The sequence below is a fragment of the Hyperolius riggenbachi genome, chromosome 1, assembly GCF_040937935.1.
Source record: "Hyperolius riggenbachi isolate aHypRig1 chromosome 1, aHypRig1.pri, whole genome shotgun sequence".
NCBI lineage: Eukaryota > Metazoa > Chordata > Amphibia > Anura > Hyperoliidae > Hyperolius > Hyperolius riggenbachi.
The window spans coordinates 146,144,188-146,166,467 of record NC_090646.1 but is presented as its reverse complement, the minus strand read 5'-3'; the positions used below and the strand labels follow the sequence as shown (position 1 = coordinate 146,166,467).

The following is a 22,280-nucleotide window of genomic DNA, read 5'->3' as shown; positions in this document are numbered from 1 at the left end:
ACCAGGGGAGGGTGCGTCCACAACTAATGTGGGATGAGAAACCAGTGTATCTGAGACACTGTTTTGGGGTAAGTGTATGACGTGCGGATGGCTCTTACCTCTGGAGGCAATAGTAAGAATTAGTACACGTATAAGCCTGTCTAAGCAACAGTGCGCATACGTATTAAACTAGGGAAGTAGTTGTAAATACACCAGGTGTAAAATCCATCCACGCCGTCCGCCCTTGTATTGATTTATTATGTGTACATCCCCTCAGCTATCCACTTATGACTGCCCTAGACAGCTAGACAATTCAGCTTTTAACAGCAAAGTGAAAATGAAATATAAAAGATAAGAACAGGAAGGCAATTCTTGGGTATATAAACCTGTAAAACGACATATATAACTCACATATTACTTTAATTATAAGCTAACTATCCCAGTACCCCCAGAAAGATGTACAGCTTATTTCTTCATGCAGGTTTACCTCGGATCATGGGCCTATGCCTGCCATCTCTTCAGCTTTCTAATCTGGCACCCCCAACCTCCCTCCCCTTGACTCCCATCGAGTCCCCACTTTAGAGGGCCACACCAAACCAGCGATACATAAGCATAATCCCCCGGGGAAGGCGCTCCCCGCCCCGCCCTCCCGGGAAGGGCCCCCCCAAAACGGAGGGCCCGACCAGGGAGGGCACGACAGCCGAGTCCACCCCCGTCCAAACAACCATAATTTGCTCAGATTCTCCCAAGTCTCATGCATGGTGCCATCAGAAGTTTCAGCAGAGTCCCAGCGTTCCAGGCCAAAAGGCAACGTGCCCACTCCACCAAGCCAAGTCAATCATTGCTTGCCATCACATCAGATATGTCTATAAAATGGCCCCCATAAAGGCACACCCCGCATCAGCCCGCACTGACAAGGGAGACTCAAGTGATTCAGCAGATGTGCACCCCGGCCAAGATAGGCCCAGCATAAACTTCGCTACATACTATGGGTCTTGAGAAGAGAGGTAGGTATAACATCACCAGTTCAAAAAGGGTAGGTCGGAGAAATTAGGCAGTTCCCAGCTAAATAACCTAGCATGCAAGCATTGTGAGGGTAATTAAAGAGATAAACAACTCATCTGGATCCTTTAGTCTCCATCCGAAAGCGTGTGGTCAGGGCTGCAGTGTTGCGCGCCCTCTTGGATTTCTTGATCCTCTGTGGTGTCTTGTTCCACCTCCTCTGAGGCCTCTTGATCACGATCAATCTTGGAGCGTTTGTTGGTGGAGGTTTCTAAAGTAGCCGGATCGGTGTCCCAGTCAGGAATGGAAATGCGCTGGAGACCAAGATCTTTACAGAAGCTTGTAATTTCTGAAGTATGTCTAATGATGAAAACTTTACTTCCCTGCTGGACTGCAAGTGCAAAGGGGAAGCGCCATTTATAACTTAGACCCTTGTTTTTTAAAGCAGTTAGCAAGGGTTTGAGAGCTCTCCTTTTCGCAAGCGTAAGAGGTGAAAGGTCCTGATATAGTTGGATCGGGCTACCATTAAAGAGTATCTCCTCCTGTTCTCTCGCTGCTCGCATGATCTCTTCCTTCAATGGGAAAGATTCCATACAGCAAATTATATCACGCGGCTTATCACCCTCAAGGACTCTCGGTTTCAGCGCGCGGTGTGCTCTGACAAAGCCTATCTGGGTATCTGCAGGTCTCTCCAGTAAATCATTAAAGATGGCTGACAGGGCCTTAGTAATGTCTGAAGAGGCCACGTTTTCTTGTACCCCTCGCACCCGTATGTTCGCTCTGCGGCCTCTATTATCGAGGTCTTCCAGCCTTCTAGCGTGATCCGTAAGTCTCTCATTGTGTGAGACGGAGGTTTTCTGAAGGGAGGCTATCTGAGAGTCCCTTTTGGCGCCTGCGGCCTCTATTGTACATATACGTACTCCGATTGCAGCCACATCCTGGCGTACTTCCGCAATCGCTGAATGAAAGGAGGCTTTTATGTCATCCGCAAAGGCTTTCATATCTGCCAGCGTGGGTGCTTTTTTCAGCTTATCACCCACCTTATTAGATGTGGAGGCTGGCGGAGAGGAATCCGGCGAGGTTGTTGGAGCCACCGTCTCCTTTACTGGCGCCATCTTGGGGGTCTGGGATCTGAGGCTGTGTGAGCGGAATAGATCGGGAACCGTTCTGCCGATTGGAACCGGAATGGATTTTTCCTGTGGTGCGGTGGATTGCTGTCTTCGGGCGCTCCTCATAGCCACGTAAGGACAGCTGAGTGGATTGTGGGGTGAAGCTTTAGGCGGACAGCGTGCCGGAGCTCTGAGTTAAGCGGCCATCTTGAGACAGCGTCAAGCCACGCCCCCACATACGTTTTCAACACTCGATTCGTTTACTGAACGAATCAAAGGCTAAAACGAAGGCAAAAACGAAACGTGTATTCCCAGCATAAGAGATATAAACCAGATAGCATGCAACTTATTTTACTAGACCACAATGGCAGTAGGACCAAATGGGGCAACCTTTGTGCTAGCAGAAGTGACAATCAGGGAGTATAGGTCCTCTTGGTTTTGTCTAGGAGCCAGTACCTAATGCTTGTTCAGGGGCTATGGCTAAAAGTATTAGATGCAGAAAATCAGCAGGACAGCCAGGCAATTTACATTGTTTAAAAGGAAATAAATATGGCATCCTCCATATAACTCTCTTTACTGGAGGGCGCCTGGATTTGTAGTAACACCCCTGATGAAGTCCTTGCTTTATGCCATTTGGAGTATAGCCACACAGTAGAATATAGCTAAGCCAGATGTCACAATTTAGGTTCGAACTTTTTAATTCATTAGTTACATTAGTTAAAGGGAACCTAAACTGAGAAGGATATGGAGTTTTCCTTTTCAAGTAATACCAGTTGCTTGACTCTCCTGCTGATCCTGCGTCCCTAAGGTCCTGTTCACATTAGCAAACGCGGACGGCCGTGCGTTCTGAACGCAACGCATATGAACGCAAGCCATCTGCGTTTGTATGCGTTGCATGGCTGATCCCATTCACTAAAGTGAAGAAGGATACAGCCGGCACCATCATATGCTCTTTCAGAAATTTATTGACAGACTGTCATATAGTACAGAAGTACATCATGCGACGTTTCGGAACGATGGTGTGTTCCTTTATCAAGCCATGACAGTCACAAATATATGCATACATATCACCATTTTTATACTACATCATACAGTTCAAAGCATCCAATCACAGTCCTCAATGCATCAAAGACCAATCCCTGTCCGATATGTCATAAACGGACCTGATGGGGAACAGTTTCAACAAAGAATTGAACCAATGAAAATGTCTCACTCACCTTCACATCTCTTCCTATGTCTGCACGCCTAATGTGCCAGCCCTCAACCCAACGTCACACCAGTGTTGCCAACTCATCCCTTTAATTACTGACGCCTATGAATTATACAGGTTTTGTGGCTAGGTAGATGCAGTTAAGGCACTGATTATGTGCAAATAGCCCCAGAACCTGTATAACTTAGATGTGTCAGTAATTAAAGGGATGAGTTGGCAACACTGCGTCACACTAGATGTATCCTCCCATCGGTCAGACGGACCTGATGGGGAACAGTGTGTCCAGTGGGCGGTGCCAGTAACTAAAGTGAATGGGTCAGCCGTGCTTTCTGGAAAAAATGCGTGCAGCATGTGTTCCCGGAACGCATGCAGTTTGAACATCAGACAGTGCACTCTATGCACTGTCTGATGTCGTGCATGTCGGCCTCCTGCACGCATTACCAAAACGCGGATGGAAATGCATGCAGTGTGAACGGGGCCTAATACTTTTAGCCACAGCCCCTCAACAAGCATGCAGATCAGGTGCTCTGACTGAAGCCAGACTGGTTTACCTGCATGCTTGTTTCAGGTGTGTGATTCAGACACTACTGCAGCCAAAGAGATTAGCAGGACTGACAAGCAACTGGTATTGTTTAAAAGAAAACATACACATCCCTCACAGTTAAGGTTTAAAGTTTAGCACATAATAACACGTGCATGCAATATTACCTACAATACCACTTCATAATTAGAGAAGAGAAAAGGTCACTTGTATTGTAATATATGTTTCTATTCAGACATACAGAATATGTGTTATCTTATAACTGATTACGAGGCAGCTGGGAAAAGCACATTGCTGTTTAATGAAAAAGTTTATCTGCATTTTCTCCATTTACAAACGAACAGCTGCCACGATACAATCCCCCAATAGCCCCACTTACCATGGCTGCAGCAGAAGAGCCGCACTCCACTTCCCTCCCTAACCACTCCCATGGATGACTATACGTTGTTTGATTGGTCACTTTTCCTTAAGCCCCACCCATAACAGGAACTAGACTGTCAACCTGGCCACTGCAGACTTTGACAGAACTCTGGCAGACTACAAATACCGGCGTGCAACGGTCTCATAGTAGCCAATAACAGCAGGGCTATACCGAGTAATTGATGCAGGGGAGTTGTAAATCACCATATGCTATTTTTACAATTGAAATATGTCATTCTTTTCAGCCGATGTACCGGGACTGTTTCATTCATTTTCACCGAGATTGTTGCAAGATATCTTGAAAGTGGAGATCACATATTCAGCTAGAGATTGTAAAAGATCCTCGTCTCCCTACTGTGATATGAGCCGTCCCGTTTCCAAGGCAACCACCGCTAACAACAGGCTGCTGCTGCAGTGCTGCAGGGAGACAGCTGGAGAGCGCCTGAAGAGGGAGCCAGAGCAGGCAGCAGCAGGTACAGCCGAGCTATTGGGGGGCAAGGATCAGTAATTGGGGGGCACTGTGCATATAAAGCTGATCTGTAATCTGACATGTCATCCTCCACCTCTCTGAGCTTTCCTCACACTTTTCTTATTTACACAACAACCCAAAAGAAAAGTTGGATGTTGGCCGCAAAATCCTTCAAACTTGTGACCCAGCCGTCAGGCAAACCTAAAATAATCATTTAATCCTCGGTGCTGATAAAAATCTGAAGGAGCTTAGTAACACAAACACATTGCATATCACAGCAAGTGCTTTTGAAAAAACTTTTCACCTTTGAACCCCAAAGGTGTTCCATCAAAATATAATAATACAATAATACAATAACATTTGTAAACCACTTTTCTCCCATAGGCCTCCCAAGAAAACATGCTATCTTCCTCAAGGTATTGGATTCATGCCTAGTACACACCATGCAATTTTCCGTCAGCTAGAGGGGTCGAATTGATTATTTCCGACAAGTCCGATCTGATTTCCGATTGTTTTCCTGATCGATGTAAAGAAGTGATTGGAAAATCGATCAGAAAAATATCGAAAATCAGATCGGACCTGTCAGAAATAATAGTTTCGACCCGTCTATCTGACGGAAAATTGCATGGTGTGTACCAGGCACAAGAAAGCTTTTTCTGAAGACATGCTATGCATCAAAATTTGCTACCTAAGGGAAGGTTAGGGCTAGGCACTGGCTAGAATGCTAGAATTACCTGAAGGTTAAGGTTAGTAACCAGGAAAGAGGTCAAGGTTAGATATTAGGAAACTAAGTAATGGTTAGGTACGGAGGGGGGGATTATGTTTCCATGCAACCAAAAGCAGTTTTGTTCACTGTAGTGATGTCTTGTATGCTCCAGGTCATTACTGTCATCTGAGACAGTCATTTGGGGTTTCTGTTTACCCCCTCTTATGTATGCTTGGCTCAGTCAAGCTTCATGTTCTGTCCATTGGAGAGAGGAGTGGAGGAGTAGAAGGAGGCCTTCTGGCATGGGCAACATTTAAACTTTATTCAAAATATTTTTACACCAGCTAAAAATCAGGATCAGTCTCAATTAAACAGGACAGTAGGATAAAAAACCCAGTAGGATAAAAAACCCACTAGCATATCCTTTCCTATGCCAGTACATATGTATTCTGAGGTACAGTATGTTCCCAATGTAACCAAGTTCAATAAATATTTAGTAAATATTCTGTAAATAGTATATTACTTACAAGAATAACAGTAAATCCCTATGTGCTAAATATAAAGTGTTGTCAAAACCCAAGTGTGATCCCGTAAATAAATATAAAGTGGCAATCAACACTGATTAAATGTAACAGACTGCATAGGTAAATAAGGAGCCAGGCCCATTTCTATAGGCGTGCAAATAGTGAGACCGCCCGGGGCGCTGGGCAGAGTAGCAGGGGAGGAGGGGCAGAGGCGGGGGAGAGCGGGCATTGTGGAGTTACAACTCACTTCTCCGATCCACGCACGCAGCCTCTATCTTCTTCCTGTCGCTGGCGTGATGATGTTACCGCATGTCATCACAGTGGGCACTGTTATCAACGCAAGGAGCACCTGCAACAGGAAGAAGATAGAGGCTGCGTGCTTGCGGCAGACACAGAAGGTGAGTTGTTAAGCTATGCCCGCTCTTCCCCGCCACTGTATACTGGAGGCACCTACCTAACCTATACTGTTGGCACCTACCTATCTAACCTATACTGGAGGCACCTACCTATCTAACCTATACTGGAGGGACCTTACTATCTAACCTATACAGGGGGCAACTATACTGGCTACCTATATAGGAGGTACCTACCTAGCTAACCTATACTGGCTCACCTACCTATCTAATCTATACTGGGGGCACCTATACCTGGCTACCTATAATGGGGGGACCTATAGCTAGCTACCTATATTGGGGGAAACTAGACCAGGTTAACCTATACTGCGGGCACCTATTCCTAGTTCCACGGGGGGGGGGGGGGGCGCAATTTTTACACCCTCGCCCTGGGTGCAATTTAGTCTAGAAACTACCCTGTAAGGAGCTAAAACAGACCTCAGAGAGACAGACCTGGTCACTAGCAGTAAATAGAGGCAGCCCCAGCCTAACGTGTATCATGGTGAAATTGCTTCATTAGAGGCCTAGGATTATATGGACATAATTACAATTTTTTCTGGTTTGCTAGACATTTAAAATATAGAGCTGGGCTTTTATAAGGTTATTTAGATGTACTGTATGTGAGATATTGTCCAGCTTATGGGCTGCAATTCGAAGCAGGTATTTTCGTTGCGCAGCACTGAGCTGGGCGCCGTCATAGCTCCAATACAATGCTGTGCGCCCCACATAGCTGTAATTCTCCCTCTAAGTTTTGACAACTTAGAGGGGGAATAGTATTTAACGCCACCTCGGAAATTAGCGGCAGCCGGGAGAGCCGTCATTAGGCTCTTCCTGTGCCGAACCGAGCGGCGCCAGAACAATATGTACTCCTGCAATTGTGAATCCCCTTCAAAGGTCGCTAATGCTCCTGCCTGTAATTGCTTCCTGTATCTCTCCCTGAAACAAATATGCAGATCAGAGGAGTCAGAGAAAAGACATTATGCCTGATCTCCATTCTTGTTCTAGGATCATCCACCAGGCAATTAGGCAGGTGCCTGGGGCCTAGTGGTTGTCAAGGGGCCCACCTGCCACTTTCTCTGACCTCTCTTACCAAACAACCACAATGGGAGCCCAAATCTTAATCCATCTCTGTTCTAATTGAGTGATTTAGAATGTGTTATAGTCAGCGACTCAGAATGACAGGCATGAAGATAGCATTTTTAGAAGGCATTCAGTATGGCAGCTTTTATAGGTGTTCCATGCCAGGGGTACTATAATGTAAGAAAATCTTACAACTGTGTGTTGACATTTTTGTTATCTTGTTTTATGAATAATTTGCAATTCTACAGTAAGGCAGCATACTGTACCTCCCAACTTTTTGAGATAAGAAAGAGGGACACGTAATCCATGCCCCTAATCACCCCCTGGACACACCCCTAATCACGCATACCATAAAGATTTCATGAGCAAAACATGTTATTTTATAATTCAAATCACACTGGTCCTTTCTATCCTGGTTGATTATTCTTAAAATCAACATTTGTAAGTAAGAAATATATCAATTCAAAGGATGGGAAAGTTAAAAATCAATTAAATACATGTTTCAGTAAAAAATACATATATTTATGTAGATCTGTACATCAGTCTGGAAAGAGGGACAAATGAGGGAGAAAGAAGGCCAGAGCAACAGGGTTCCCAAAGCAGCATAGTCCCTCAGTTTCAGCAGTTGCATAGCTGGGCTGTTTCATACAGTGATAACTCCTAAAAGCAGAATCTATAAAAAAAAATAAAAATCTGTAAATGAAATTTAGCAATGAACATATTTGTTAGAAAACTAGCTGCAAATGAAAGCAAAACACTTCATGTAAATGATTTTATATCAGTAACTCAAAGTACATAACATCTGAAAATAAACCGCAGTTTGTCAATAAAAATAAGGAGTTTTCAATAAAAATACTAATACAAAAAGAGGTAGATGCTCTACTACAGTATTTGGTATCCATGGTTACTTTACCCACTTGAAAGTACTGTGGATGAACACATGATATAATTGGATAACTCATTACTTTCTATGGATAGGAGACTATGGCTTTTGTTGTAGACACTAGGCGTTCTCACACATGAACTCACGTAGGTGTACTCATTAAGATGTGACACCTACACTTGTTAGTTAGTGTTAATAATGTATAGCCTGTGGCTTGTGCCTCATCAATAATTCCTCACTCCTTTAGACGCCTACAGTTTTCACAGATTTTAGTTGGCAGCAGAAGGTACAAAAAATGTTTCGTTTTTTCCTCATCCAGCCTTTATTAATGTATTTTTGTTGTTTTAGGTCAATTGTGTCAAATCTACATTGTGCTACAATGCCTATAGAAGGGAAAAACGATATGGATAGGATCGGCCTATTCCAAGAAATGGGCTATATCAGTATTGGGGACAAGTATACCACTCCTGGCTCCAGTAAGTATGATTATCTGAGACTGCAGAGTATCCATGCAGATAATGGAGAACAGGACCACTTTTGTTTTTGTTTTGTTTTTTAAGGGGGGGGGGCTAAAAAAAAACGAAAAGAATTAAAAATATATACCGTAATTAACATTTGCCTCCTCTGAAAAGGTAATATTAAAACTATCAGTCTCTTTAGAGATGTAAGCAAAGAAGAGCTAAAGGGAAAGGAGGCTGAGTTAAGCCTAGCCTCACTATAGGTAAGTGGAGCCACCTATTAAACTGAGGCACCAGTAAAAAGACTGGGAAGTGGAAGGATTAGTAGGGTTCAGCTCTTGGAATCAGAACAGTACTGAGTTTTGCATCATCCGGTAGTTCCGAGTAAAAATCAGAAATTGATTTGTTCCGAGTACCGCATTCCATTTTTCCATTAAAGTCAATGGCCTCAATTCACTGAGCTAATCTTCTGTCTTTAATAACGTTTCTGAGCTGTTTCTAGTGTTATAACCATGGTGATAAGTCATATAGTATTCAATAAACAATTTACCTCAGGCAAACCTAAACTTAACATTTCTGTCCTTAAGTTAAGCAGAGATGTCTAAAGTTAACGTATCAATCCTTAAAATAACTACAGAATTCTAAAGTTAAGGTGCCCATTCACCGCGTCGAATTCCCACCGATATACAGCAGATTCGATCACTGTTATCGAATCTGCTGTTAAATCGATAACACATACGCTGACCGATCGACCGATTTCCATCCGAAATCGATGGAACCCGTCGATCTATCCTGGTGGAAAATTTCTCTCGATAGTGGCGTTCGATTAGCCGATGACCGACACAGCATAGTGGCAGCAATATATTACCTCTCCACTGGTGCGAGTCCCCGCTGTCCCTTCTCCGGCTGGCCATCTTCTCCTCACTTCCTGTCCTGTCCTGTCAGAGGAAGTTCAAACAGTAGAGAGCCCTCTACTGTTTGAAATTCCGCTGGTCACAGGACGTGACAGGAAGTAAAGAGTTTATGCCCAGCCTGGATAGAAGGAACATCGGGGACTGGCGCTGGTGGAGAGGTAATGTATTGCTGGGAGCGGTGGGCAGCAACAGCTCCTCAGACCGAGAATCGATTTCATGCTGAAAGCAGTTCAAAATCTGTTTACAATGTATGGCCAGCCAATAGATCCCTCTGTGGTCAGATTAGATCAGAGAGGGATCTATCTGTTGGTCGATCTGATGGCAATCGACTAGTGTATGGCTGCTGTTAAAGACAGGCTGTTAATTAACTGCATGTGAAAATATCTACAGAGGAGGTAACTTAAGGACTGAAAGTGATAAGATAACTCTCTCACTGTGAAAATGTATCTCTACACAAGGCAAGATCGATGAGTGGAGGTAAGTTGCCTTATTATCACCAGCATGATCTTAGTGAATTGAGGCGTTTGTTGGTGACTTTCACGGTCAATAGTAAAGCCCCTGTACATGCTATCACCACCAAATTTGCCACGTATGTTAGGCAGATTAGTAGGAACCATGTCGTTTATTTCTTATTTGTTACATTTCCTTGCTACTAATTAGTACTGCTGTAATGTGTCTAGGTGTATTTGTGTAGAAGCAGTACAGATGTCTCTCTCTTTTTCTTTCTTTTTTTTTTTAAATCCAGAGCCATTTAACGAAGCAGCAAGTAAAAACAGGCAACTACTTCCTGGTGGCTCCAAGTCCATGGCCAACACCTTAGGAGGATACTTTGACTCTCAGTGTAAAAGAGTCTTTGAGGGTGAATCTTACACAGATCCACTGAAACAGAGAAGACAATATCGCATGCAGCAGGCCAAAAAGAACCTTGGGAAAGCATTCCTCCCATCTAATGGGGAAAAAAAGCCGTGAGTCCAAAACAATGTCATACTAAATGGTGACTTAGGGACTTGCTTCTTCCATTTTGGTCGGATGACTGTAGTTTGCATTACCAGCTAGTGTCTTATTTATAGGGACCCTTAGTGAAAGCTCTGCATTCCAGTTGACAGAAAGATAGGAAACCATTGTGTGTTATTTCATTCTTTGTTAAATCACTTGGTCAGTAATAGAGAAAGCAAAGTTTTTACTGATTTGATAGAAAACCACAAACATTTTGTTGCCAGTCAAGTCCCAGATCAGACTCAATCGTATTCCTAGAGATCTCCATATGCATCCACTTGCAGAGTGTGTTTTTTGCCTGGAAGGTTAGCAGATGCTAAATTAATCTATTTACCAGGTCAGGTGCTCATGCAGTGGCCACTTCTGGTGCTACATATTGTCATTGCTACAGGCTGCAGCCTACTCAGAGAGATTCAGACTGTGCTGCACCCCTTCCAGTCCGAACAGTTCAGACACCAGGAGCAGCCACACCCCTCTCCACACTAGACAGGAATGTTAGCTGCCCTGACTTTTCCACACAAAAGTACTGTATAATTTGAGCAATGGGGTTACAAAGCTGCTTTTAGATCTTTACCTTAGATGAGCTTTAATGTATAGCTTTTGATAGTGTTTGTGGCAGTGAGCCAGATATTGATCTTCCTCCTAGACTTTACTTTCATCTCAGCAAGAAGACTCTCTTCCTGAGACACACACAGGTCTGCCATGGACTGGATTTTCTGTGTATACCTTACATTCCACAGCCCGTACTTCTTGGAAAGGTTAGGTAACTAGTAAGAACTGTTTGTCAGGATGAGAAAGTGACTGGAGGGCCGTCCTGATGGTCATCAAAGATGTACTTTATTTCACTGAACTCTGGATGTGCATGAGCATCTGGCTGCATCTGTGTTCAGTGTTAGCAGTGAAGCAGTGTTGCCAACCCATCCTTTTAATTACTGACACATCTAAGTTATACAGGTTCTGGAGCTATTTGCACATAATCAGTGCCTTAACTGCATCTACCTAGCCACAAAACCTGTATAATTCATATGTGTCAGTAATTAAAGGGGTGAGTTGGCAACACTGCAGTGAAGGTGTATGCACTATGCAGAGTGAAATTGGATGTGTGATCTGCTGGCTGCACTGGTTTGCCAAGGAGAAAACGTACATTACAGGGTGCCGCAGATGAGAAATGTGTGCCATTTTTCATTGCAGATTGTCTTTGAGTAAAATGCTTCCTATTCTGGTCAAAGGTCAAAAATATAGTTTCAGAAGGCATTCTGTGTAACGCACAATATTTTATATGTATTTTGTCCAGAGATATCTGTAGTTATGAGACTTAAAAAAAAAAACCCGCTAATTTGGGGTATAAGTATGTCTTGGTTATTTGTGTTTGTGATTTGATCATTCACTGTTACTCATACCATAGTTGCTCAAAATCACAAATCGTTATTTTTTCTCTTTAAGATCCGGCGTGGGTAACTATTATGGAACTGTAGGTGGTCCCATTACAGCTTTTAGTGCAGCAGTAAAGGCAAGGAAAGCATATACTGCGCCCGGAAAAAACTTCTACACCAACCCTCCCAAGCAAGGCACAGGATACGGGTAAGGGAGCTATATTCTGCTGGCTGATTATCAGGCCTGGACCAATGCCAACTGGAACAAAAATTAAATGGTAAAATAAACATTGGTTTCTTTGTATAGCTACTCCAGCCAGAGTTTCTTAGTGCCTGCTTGTCCTTGTACAGTGCATTTCATATGCTGATCTACTCTGCAGGTACCCTAACCTTACCCTCGGTAAACAATACACATATTCTTCTGACGATTATGACAGAGCAAGAGAAATGATGAAGGTAATGTTATATTTTACGCACACTATTCATATATATATTCTGCTGCTGCTTGTGTTTTCCTCCTTCTATTCTTCTCCATTTGGAAAACTGCCTACAGTAATCCATAATAATTTAAATTGCATCAGTGAAGGATTTATCAGAAAAAGGGTGCTGAAGTTAAATACCAGTATTAACAGTTGTGCTGTCTGTGTAACATAAGCAGAACCGCTGCTAGAGATTTGTAGTTATTACATGAAATTGCTACATTGTGTACCACAACCCTAAAGCACAGGTGTCATACACAAGGCCAAATGCGGCCCTCCTTGCCATTTTATGTGGCCATTGAGGGCTCACAATGTCCATCATTGTAGGACAGCGCACTGCCTTCCTGTCTGGAGGAGCACACCAGTGACATTGTTTCTGATTGAAACATTGTCAGTTTGAGTCAGGGTGCAGCAATAACTCATGGCACACCCCCTAACAAAATCGGCATCCGGCCCCCCTCCTTGGATCCAAACCCTGCCCCTCCCCCAGTAACTGATAAGAATCACCTACACACCTTTCCCCCACACCATCTCCCCACCTTGCAGAGTGGGGCAGTAGAGAAGTGTACTATTTACCTGCTCCAGTGATGTGTTGTCTGTTCTGTTCTTCCGGGCAGTCACATGCTCTGTGCTTCCAAACCTCCTTCTCCCGATGATGTGACATTCCTCAGGAGGCAGAGGTATGCAGCATAGAGTGTGTGGCTGCCAGGAAGATTAGAGGAAACCTGAAGCAGCACTGGAGAAGGTAAATATTAAAGCAGACCTGAACTCAGAATGCCCTCTCTGCTCTAAAAGATACACAACAGCATAAAAACCATTAAACAAAAAGTATTTCTTTGTTACAGCTGATACAACTCCTACAATGAATCTGCACTGTTTGTACTTCCTGATTCATGGAAGCAGACATATTGTTAACAGCCTGTGATTTTGAGCTTATCTGCCATCTCTGCCATGGCATTCACGTGGCACACGGGAGAGCTCAAATTACAACTTGTGATTAGACACAAATGAGGGGGAATTAGACAGGCTAAACTCTCTAAATACATACAGGGTGCATTGCTCTCTGTTTTCATTCTGTCCTGTGCAAGGGTTCAGGTCCGCTGTAAACTTCTCCACTGTACTACTCTGCAGAAGGGGGAGGAACAGGCCCTCCAACAGTCCCTATAGAGCAGCCTTTCTCAATCTTTTTTGACCCGAGGAACCCTTCGGGAAATTTTCAAATCTAGGGGAACCCCTGACATATATATATATATATATATATATATATATATATAATTTTTTTTCTCCCTATATTAAAATTGGACCAATTTCCTCTCTATAGCATGGCCCTCTTTATTTAGCGTGGCACGCTATGTCCCCCTTAACAGGTATGGCGCCCTTTGTCCCACTTGTTAGCAATTATGGCTCCCATGTGCCCTTATTAACAAGTGTGGCCCCCATTTGTGGTGCTTCTTTGTCCCCCCCAGTTTGGAATCTGCCTTGTTTGTGGGACTGCTTTGTCCCCCGTTTCTGTGGCTCTTATTTCCCCCATTTGTGTGGCTACTGTGTCCCCCTGTTTGTGTGGCTTCTTTGTCCTGTTTGTGTGCTGTTTTGTCCCTCATTTCTGTGGCTTCTTTGTCTGTTTGTGTGCTGCTTTGTCCCCCCTCTTTGTGGCTGCTTTGTCCCCCCCTTTCTGTGGCCGCTTTGTCCTGTTTGTGTGTTGCTTTCCCCCTTTCTGTGGCTGCTTTGCCCCCCCCCTTTTTGTGGCTGCTTTGTCAGTTTGTGTGCTGCTTTCCCCCTTTCTGTGGCTGCTTTGTCCCCCCCTTTCTGTGGCTGCTTTGTCCCCCCCCTTTCTGTGGCTGCTTTGTCAGTTTGTGTGCTGCTTTCCCCCTTTCTGTGGCTGCTTTGTCCCCCCTTTCTGTGGCTGCTTTGTCCCCCCTTTGTGTGGCTGCTTTGTCCGTTTGTGTGCTGCTGTCCCCCCCCTTCTGTGGCTGCTTTGTCCCCTGTTTCTTTGGCTGCTTTGTCCGTTTGTGTGCTGTTGTCCCCCCCTTCTGTAGCTGCTTTGTCCCCCGTTTCTGTGGCTGCTTTGTCCGTTTGTGTGCTGCTTTCTCCCCCATTTTTGTGGCTGCTTTGTCATTGGTGTCAGTGCAGGAAAAAACAAAACAAAATCCATACTTACCATCTGACATCCTTTCCTCCTTCCTTGAAGCTGGGATGCTGTTTGAACTCACGAGCGTGCCGGTACTATAGAGCTGGCTTCGGGTGATGCGGCTTCTTTACAGATCTATCCGCCGCATCACTCGCAGCAGCATGGAGGAATCCTTCCCCTGCCCATGCTGCAGACCTATGCAGAAGTGGGACTATATTGTCCCGCGGAAGTGTCAAATTGTCTCGGAACCCCTGGAGGGTTCTCGCGAAAACCCGGTTGAGAATAGCTGCTATAGAGTTACACCACTTAGTTTGAGGTTGTTCAATACATGGTAAAATCTTCATAAACAATTTGGCCCACGGCTCACACTATGTTTTGGATTTTGGCCCCCTACATGATTGAGTTTGACACCCCCTGCCCTAAAGCAACATTTCATCACCGATTGGATTATAATTTTACATTCAAGAATGTAGGACAAGATATAACCTTTTCTTGTATGCTTTCCTTTGGTCAGTCAGTTTCTTACCTTGTGCAACTTGCTAAGCTGTGTTACCGGGTCCGGGTCACATCTGTATTTCATTATAGAAAGAATCTGAGGGTCACAAATCAAGATTAAAAGGTGGAGCTTTCAGGCTAAATCTACATCCAAAAGACTTCTTTGATGGAAACCCTTACCGAACTGACAAACCTCTACCACCACTGAGGAAAAAGGAGGCCAAGAAGGAAGCTGTGAAACCATTTAAGCCAAGTTCACCTGCTAAAGAAGTAAGCAAAACAATGATGTATTAATGTCTCGGTTTACATTTCTGCTACAGTATGTAGTGCAGTCTTTTGAAGGCCATTACTGGAGCATCTCTGAAGGTGTCACGATTTAGGATTTGTAAAACAGATCAATGTTGAAATGGTATTCTGTGAACCTAAGGAGATATGGAAGAAAACAATGGTGGATATTCTATTTGAGAAGTGTCTTGGTTTGAACCCAAGAAAAGATTTTCTATCCTGTTACCCAACTCTGTCCATTTTAAATAACAAATCAGCTCTATCATAACCTATCTTGAAAAAAAATACCCTCCATCACCTCCAGGGCCCTAGATATATATAAATCCTTGTGCTGTGTAATGTGTTGCAACCTTATGAGTTGCCCAGATAGTAAACACTTCTTCATGGATGTTGGTGGATTACTTAGTGCCGGCAGATATGTATTTGTATCTCATACAGATCAGTGCTCAGGTAACCTCCATCTTAAGAGACCAAAACATCTAGAAAGTGCAGAGTAGACAACTGAAGCGAGAGGTATATGGAGACTGCCATATTTATTTCCTATCAAGCGATACCAGTTGCCTGGCATCATGCTGATCCTCTGCCTCTAATACTTAAGCCAAAGACCCTGAACAAGCATGCGGCAGATCAGGTGTTTCTGACAATATTGTCAGATATGACAAGCTTAACTGCATGCTTGTTTCTGGTTTGATTCAGACATTACTGCAGCCAAATAGATCAGAAGGGCAGATTGGATATTTCCAGTGCAACGCCGTAAGTGTGAGTGGCCCATTCCCTTGCATTGCCTTTGCATCACCCTGTGGTAAAACATAGTAACAAAATGCACACTTGCAAGTGTAAAAGGGGCCTCAAAGAAATCCAACAAGAACTTGTCAGATTGAAGACCTGGGCCGCGCCCCTCTCCATGCACAGGTGTAGCCCTCCTGCGCCTACACAGCATGTCAGCGCTCGTGCATGAAGAGGAGCACATCCCAGATCTTCCAGAGGTGAGAATGACACAGGAAACTTCTACAGGATTCAGAGGCTTCCCTCTCCTTAGGTAAATATGTGTTTCTTAACCCGAGGTCCACCTCAGATTCACTAAACATATGCATACTTATTCCATATCTTTTTCTTTCAACTACTAGGACAGCTGTTTAGGTGTTTTAGGTTCCTGCAGTACACACCACAGTCTGCCGCAGGTGCCTGATGACTACTTGCTGGGTACATGTTGTTTCAGCGCCGGTTTAGCTTTGCGCATGGCGAGCCTACTGACAGCTCTCCCTGCAGCCGCAATACTCCCCGGCGGCGTTAAATACTATTTCCTCTCTGAGTTGTAACAACTCGGAGGGAGATGTAATTTGTGGTCTGGATTGCCAGAGCCCCGAATTACCCTTATGCAGGGCAGGCAGAATAGCATTGCTGCTATGACGGCGCCCAGCTTTGGTGCTCAGTGCCGGGCGCCAAAATGAACTGCTTCATACTTGCTAACCAACCTTATTTTAAGGATGTATTTATACAGATCTGTCATCTTCCACAGTCCTTTACCGGGTACATAGTCATGTCAATAAGTGTTCCTCAGATGAGCTCAGTCCAACCCACGTCATACTTATTACCTAATGTCCCTACAATGCCTTATATACTCTTGTCTCATTTATATCATATTCAACTTGTTATCCTTCTTGTAATTGGCAGCCAGGTGGAATGAAAGCGGGAACTTTTGATCCTTACCCAACTCATTCAAATGATCTTTATGCGAAAAGACTTACAAAAAGTGCAAGCGCAGTTAAAGGGGGAAAGAATTTCCAACCTCCGGCTGGTCCCAAATCATATCCCATTAAAAGTATAATGACATCACACGTTATAAAGTAAGTGCTATGATTTGTTATTGCTTCATTCTGCTCAATGTTATTAAATAAGGTGTTTTGTTTAAACTGAGTATAAATGACAAAATATGTGCATTTTTATAGCAATCTGCAGATATATACACTAACAATGACTTGTCCTTTAGCATGCAATGGGACTGTATTTCATGATATATCCATGAGGAGGTTTGCTTGATTCATGGAGTTTGTGCATTTTTTTATGTGTTTTTGCTACCTAGACAATTGGGTAGGGCACGTTCTAGTCTTTTCCTTGGTTGCAGCTGCCTAGACTTTTGGGTTTGGCATATTTTAGCCTTTCTTCAGTTGCAGTTACCTACCTAGCTATAGGGTTTGGCATGTTGTAGATTTTTGTCCAGTTACAGCTGGCAACCTAGACTATTGGGTGTGGCATGTTTTAGAATTTCCCCAGAAAGCTTGCAGCTTGAAGTGTGTTGCAGCCAGAAGTGATTCTGTTAATGCACAGTGGAGACTTAAAGTACCCCTGACCTGGCCTTCATATACTTTTAAATGATTTTATTACTGGTGCTGTGTGACTTTTTCACAGCACACCGCACCATCCTCCCCCCTCCAGCGCCTCCCTGTGGCCCGTTCTAACAGCAATTATGATCAAGGAGGAAGTGACACAGTTCTTCTTCCCCGCTGTGCGTACATAACTCCTCCCCCTCCACCTGCCGCTTTAGTTCCATATGTGTTTCACTGCACACAGGCTTCTGCCTATGAGAGTCGATTGCTCTCTGGTGCCCCAGGAGGGCAGCCGTGTAACACGGCTGTCCCCAGTACAGCGCTGCCGTGGATCGCAGTGCTGTACTTAGTAGAAAGACGATGGTTTCGCCGTCTAACAGTCTTCTGAGCGGCAATCGCCGCTTGGAGACTGAAGGCGGGGCGGAGCTCCGCCCCCCAAGCAGGAGAATCCGCGCGCAATCTCCTGCAGTAGCCAGCTCCAGGACCTGACGCCAATTGGCATTAGGCAGTCCTGGGGCTGCCACTGCGGTCACACGCATTGGCGTGACGTGGTCGTTAGGTAGTTAAAGAGGAACTGTAGTGATAATAACATAATTAAATTTTTACAATATTCATTTATAGATGATTTAGTAAGTGTTTGCCTATTGTAAAATCTTTTCTCTCCATGATTTACATTCTGAAATTTATCACTGGTGGAAACCCCTTTAGTTCTGCCAGGTGATCTGTTTGGAATGTTCATTACTGAGAGTTCTATGCACAGAGGGAGATACAGATGCTTGCTTGGCAGTTGGGAAAAGCTGTTATTTCGGATAATGCAACGAGGTTCAGGCAGGGAACACATTTGACAGTTTTCGTACGCGTTTTCTGCACAGAAAAACTGAGAACTCATGTTAATCAATGGGCTAGTTCACACTTAATGTGTTTTTCGCATGCAGAAAAAAAACTGACATTCTGCATCATGATTCTACATATTTTGTCAGTTTTCCGTATCAATTACATTAGCTGCTGTGAAAAAACGTGTGCGTTTTCCTGCATAGAAACACACTTGGTGTGCAGAAAAAGTATGCAGAAAAACGCGCGCAGAAAACCTAAAAGGCAAGTGTGTTCCCTGCCTCACAGACAGAAAACCGTCAGGACCATGGTCATGACATCACACTGTGCGAGGGGGTTCATCACAATACCAGCCACACAGACCTCCCTCATGATCTGTTTGAGAAAAGGTAACAATTTCTCGTAGGAAAGGGGGTAAAAGTTCCTCTTTAAACTTCCTGTTAGCTGCAGCACATCCAAGGCTTCTTCTCTACTGCCATCCAGTAACATTAGGACAAGGCTTATTATACCACTTATTTCAAATGTCCGCGCTCACAGTTAAAAGAACTACACAGGGGTTAATTGACCTCAGTAGGACAAACCAAAACCAGTCCAAAAGTCCTAAGATGGAGTCCACAATGTACTGAAGCCTTCACTCCTTGTAGCCAAAAACCTTGGTGCATGTAAAGCATAGAGAAAAAGGACATAGCGTAAAACTGCATACACAGTTGTTCATTCCAACACCACATCCACGTGCTTAAATCTCCATCACCTCAAACCACTCACAGGTGCCAGGACACCCCCCCCCCCCCCCACGTGCCCGCACTCACCCTGGCAACCTCCTATATCCCGGAGGTAGGTATGTCAGCTTTGGGGGTTAAAACTCATGTAGCAGATTCAGCTTGAAATCCTCCAAAACACAGCCACTGAAACTAGAGAGCGCTGATATAGTGTAAAACCAACTTTAGTTTAATAGATAAAAAGTATTGCACTCACAAGTATAGGTGGTCAACAAGCGTGTAAAAAAACAGATGTGGTCCCCGGGTAACCGCTCTGCAAGACGCCGTCTCAGATCCGCGTTAGCCACACTATCCTGTTCCGTCCTCCAGCTTACCAGTCACGTACAGATGTTTTGCAGCATCTTTGAAGATATCCTCCCGCATCTCCTCGCTACCTCATACTTCCCACTCTGAGGCCCGCCAAGCTGGGACTGCTCCCTCTACTGGCGATACCTGTAGCTCATGCTTTGCTATGCCACACCATAGAAGTGCCTCTGGTTTGATGTCAAAAGGGACTTCCCTTGAGTTGAATTTTAACCCCCAAAGCTGACATACCTACCTCTGGGATATAGGAGGTTGCCAGGGTGAGTGCGGGCACGTGGGGGGGTGTCCTGGCACTTGTGAGTGGTTTGAGGGGATGGAGATTTAAGCATGTGGATGTGGTGTTGGAATGAACAACTGTGTATGCAGTTTTACGCTATGTCCTTTTCTCTATGCTTTTTACATGCACCTGACGTGAAGGTTTTTGGCTACAAGGAGTGAAGGCTTCAGTACATTGTGGACTCCATCTTAGGACTTTTGGACTGGTTTTGGTTTGTCCTACTGAGGTCAATTAACCCCTGTGTAGTTCTTTTAACTGTGAGCGCGGACATTTGAAATAAGTCCTCTTTATATTGTCTATCACAGCAATAGTGTGTACGCGATCCACGTCGTTGTGTGTGGATGTTCTTATATACCTAAGCGCAGTTTTATTTATATTTTTATTATACCACTTGCCAGACCCTGCATAGTGAATTTGTACTTTTGACCCACTTATCTGTGCTTGTATCAGAACTGCAGTCTCAGTCTCTTTAATTGATAGTGGTATCAAAGTTCCTACTCTTCCCTGTGTATAGATGTATGATCTACATCTCACAGCAGGAGTGGAAGAGCCTCATGGGTGCTGCCAATGCAAATCCTTTGGCCTATCCTATGTCCTCAGCTTTAAAGAGACTCTGAGGCGAGAATAAATCTCGCTTCAGAGCTCATAGTTAGCAGGGGCATGTGTGCCCCTGCTAAAACGCCGCTATCGCGCGGCTAAACGGGGGTCCCTTACCCTCCGAAATCCCCTCCGTGCAGCCGGGGATCTCTTCCGGATTGAGGCAGGGCTAACCGCCGCAGCCCTGCCCCACGCGCGTCTGTCAGCGCGTATCTCCGCCTCTCCCCCGCCCCTCTCAGTCTTCCTTCGCTGAGAGGGGCGGGGGAGAGGAGGCGATGCGCTGCTGATAGACGCGACTAGAGGCAGGGCTGCAGCCGTTAGCCCTGCCTCTAGGAGCAGCAAAATCTACGACCAATTTGGTCGTTGATTTTGCAGGGGGGTTTGGGGGTTAAGGGACCCCCGTTTAGCCGCGGGATAGTGGCATTTTAGCAGGGGCACACGTGCCCCTGCTAACTATGAGCTCCGAAGCGAGAATTATTCTCGCTTCAGTGTCTCTTTAAAGTTTGTGGTTTTACTGGGGAAAGGTAGAGGAAATAAGGGCGCCTAAATAAATCCCCTATGCACAGCCCTGACCCTCCTTTAATTCCCTAAATAGTTTTTTTTATTAGCCAGAAGACATAATCATTATAGCCACACTATATCATTATAGCTACCACCTATTGTTCTCTACACAAATAATTTAACAAATATAATTTTCTATTTCTTACTTTTTTGGTTTCTGAAAACATCACTTTAATCTTGATTAGTAATAGCACAATGAGGATTTATACTTGCCAATGCAGCATCCACTGAAAGATAACTTTAAAAATGGTGGTATATAATACAGTGCTGCACTTCCAGCATGCCCATGTTTCTATGAAAGGAGTAGGTACATATTTTGACTGCATTTAATATTTATTGATATATTTGTATTCACTGCATTTTTAATTCTATGTTTGTTTATTGATTCCTTTGTAGGTCAGTAAATCCAGTGACTTACAAGGCAGTAAGCCTAACATCATACTGACGGCTGGCAGACTGGAACCATGGAAATATAAAGCCAATACACAGACAATCACAATACCATCTTGTACAGTTTCCATTTTTCTAAATGTACTTTAGTGGTAGTATATAATGTCCAAGCCATTTTGTAAAAATATACCTATTTTTGTAGCATGAATTTTTCTAACATTATTTCATACTCAGGGATGTGCTGAAGGAGATGAGAAGTGAAGTTTTACCATGAGAACTTCAAATATCCAACCAAGTGCTGATTGGATGCATGAACTGAACAAACACAACTTCACACGTTTCTCCTGTAGTAAGTCACTCCTTTAAAGTGATCCCGAATTGATGTTAAAAAAAAAAAAAAAAAAAAAAAAGCTGAGCTGGCCAATGGCTGATGTAGCCAGGATCACAAGGTGCTGGCGGCTCCCATCACTTACACAGAACAATGTCCCCCTGCCACAGTCACTAATTGTGAATGTTATAGGCAAATTCCAAAATGCTGCCAAATGATTGGCTGAGCTCGATGCAGGGGTGGGGCCTGATACACATACTATGATGTGACATGCTGTAATCACGTATGTGACAGGGGACACTATTCTTGGTAAATGGCATCAGCAATCACCACCTTACGATAATGTCAGTAAAATTGGGTGGGTACCTTGCAAAGGGGCCTGGAAAATAGTACTGTACTTGCGCAGCACATTTGCTTCAGTGCTGTTGGGGTGGGGATAGGGAG

The 22,280-nt window shown here is 44.1% G+C and overlaps 2 protein-coding genes across 2 annotated transcripts in view; one reads left to right on the top strand and one right to left on the bottom strand.

Moving 5' to 3' along the window:
- UFSP2 (UFM1 specific peptidase 2) overlaps window positions 1-4,294 on the bottom strand; it is a 46,989-nt gene extending 42,695 nt beyond the window's left edge. Inside the window, exon 1 of the mRNA XM_068278694.1 lies at window positions 4,221-4,294. Within this exon, the coding sequence (XP_068134795.1) occupies window positions 4,221-4,223 (3 nt within the window). The 5' untranslated portion in view covers window positions 4,224-4,294. The remainder of the gene's footprint in view (window positions 1-4,220) is intronic.
- Window positions 4,295-4,384: 90 nt separating this feature from the next.
- Window positions 4,385-21,716, top strand: CFAP96 (cilia and flagella associated protein 96). The gene is made up of 8 exons (XM_068278695.1): window positions 4,385-4,734; window positions 8,664-8,791; window positions 10,433-10,652; window positions 12,127-12,264; window positions 12,437-12,512; window positions 15,249-15,428; window positions 17,118-17,290; window positions 21,515-21,716. The coding sequence occupies exons 2-8, from the start codon at window positions 8,695-8,697 to the stop codon at window positions 21,561-21,563; spliced, it is 933 nt and encodes a 310-aa protein (XP_068134796.1). The 5' UTR covers window positions 4,385-4,734; window positions 8,664-8,694; the 3' UTR covers window positions 21,564-21,716.
- Window positions 21,717-22,280: the final 564 nt, after the last annotated feature.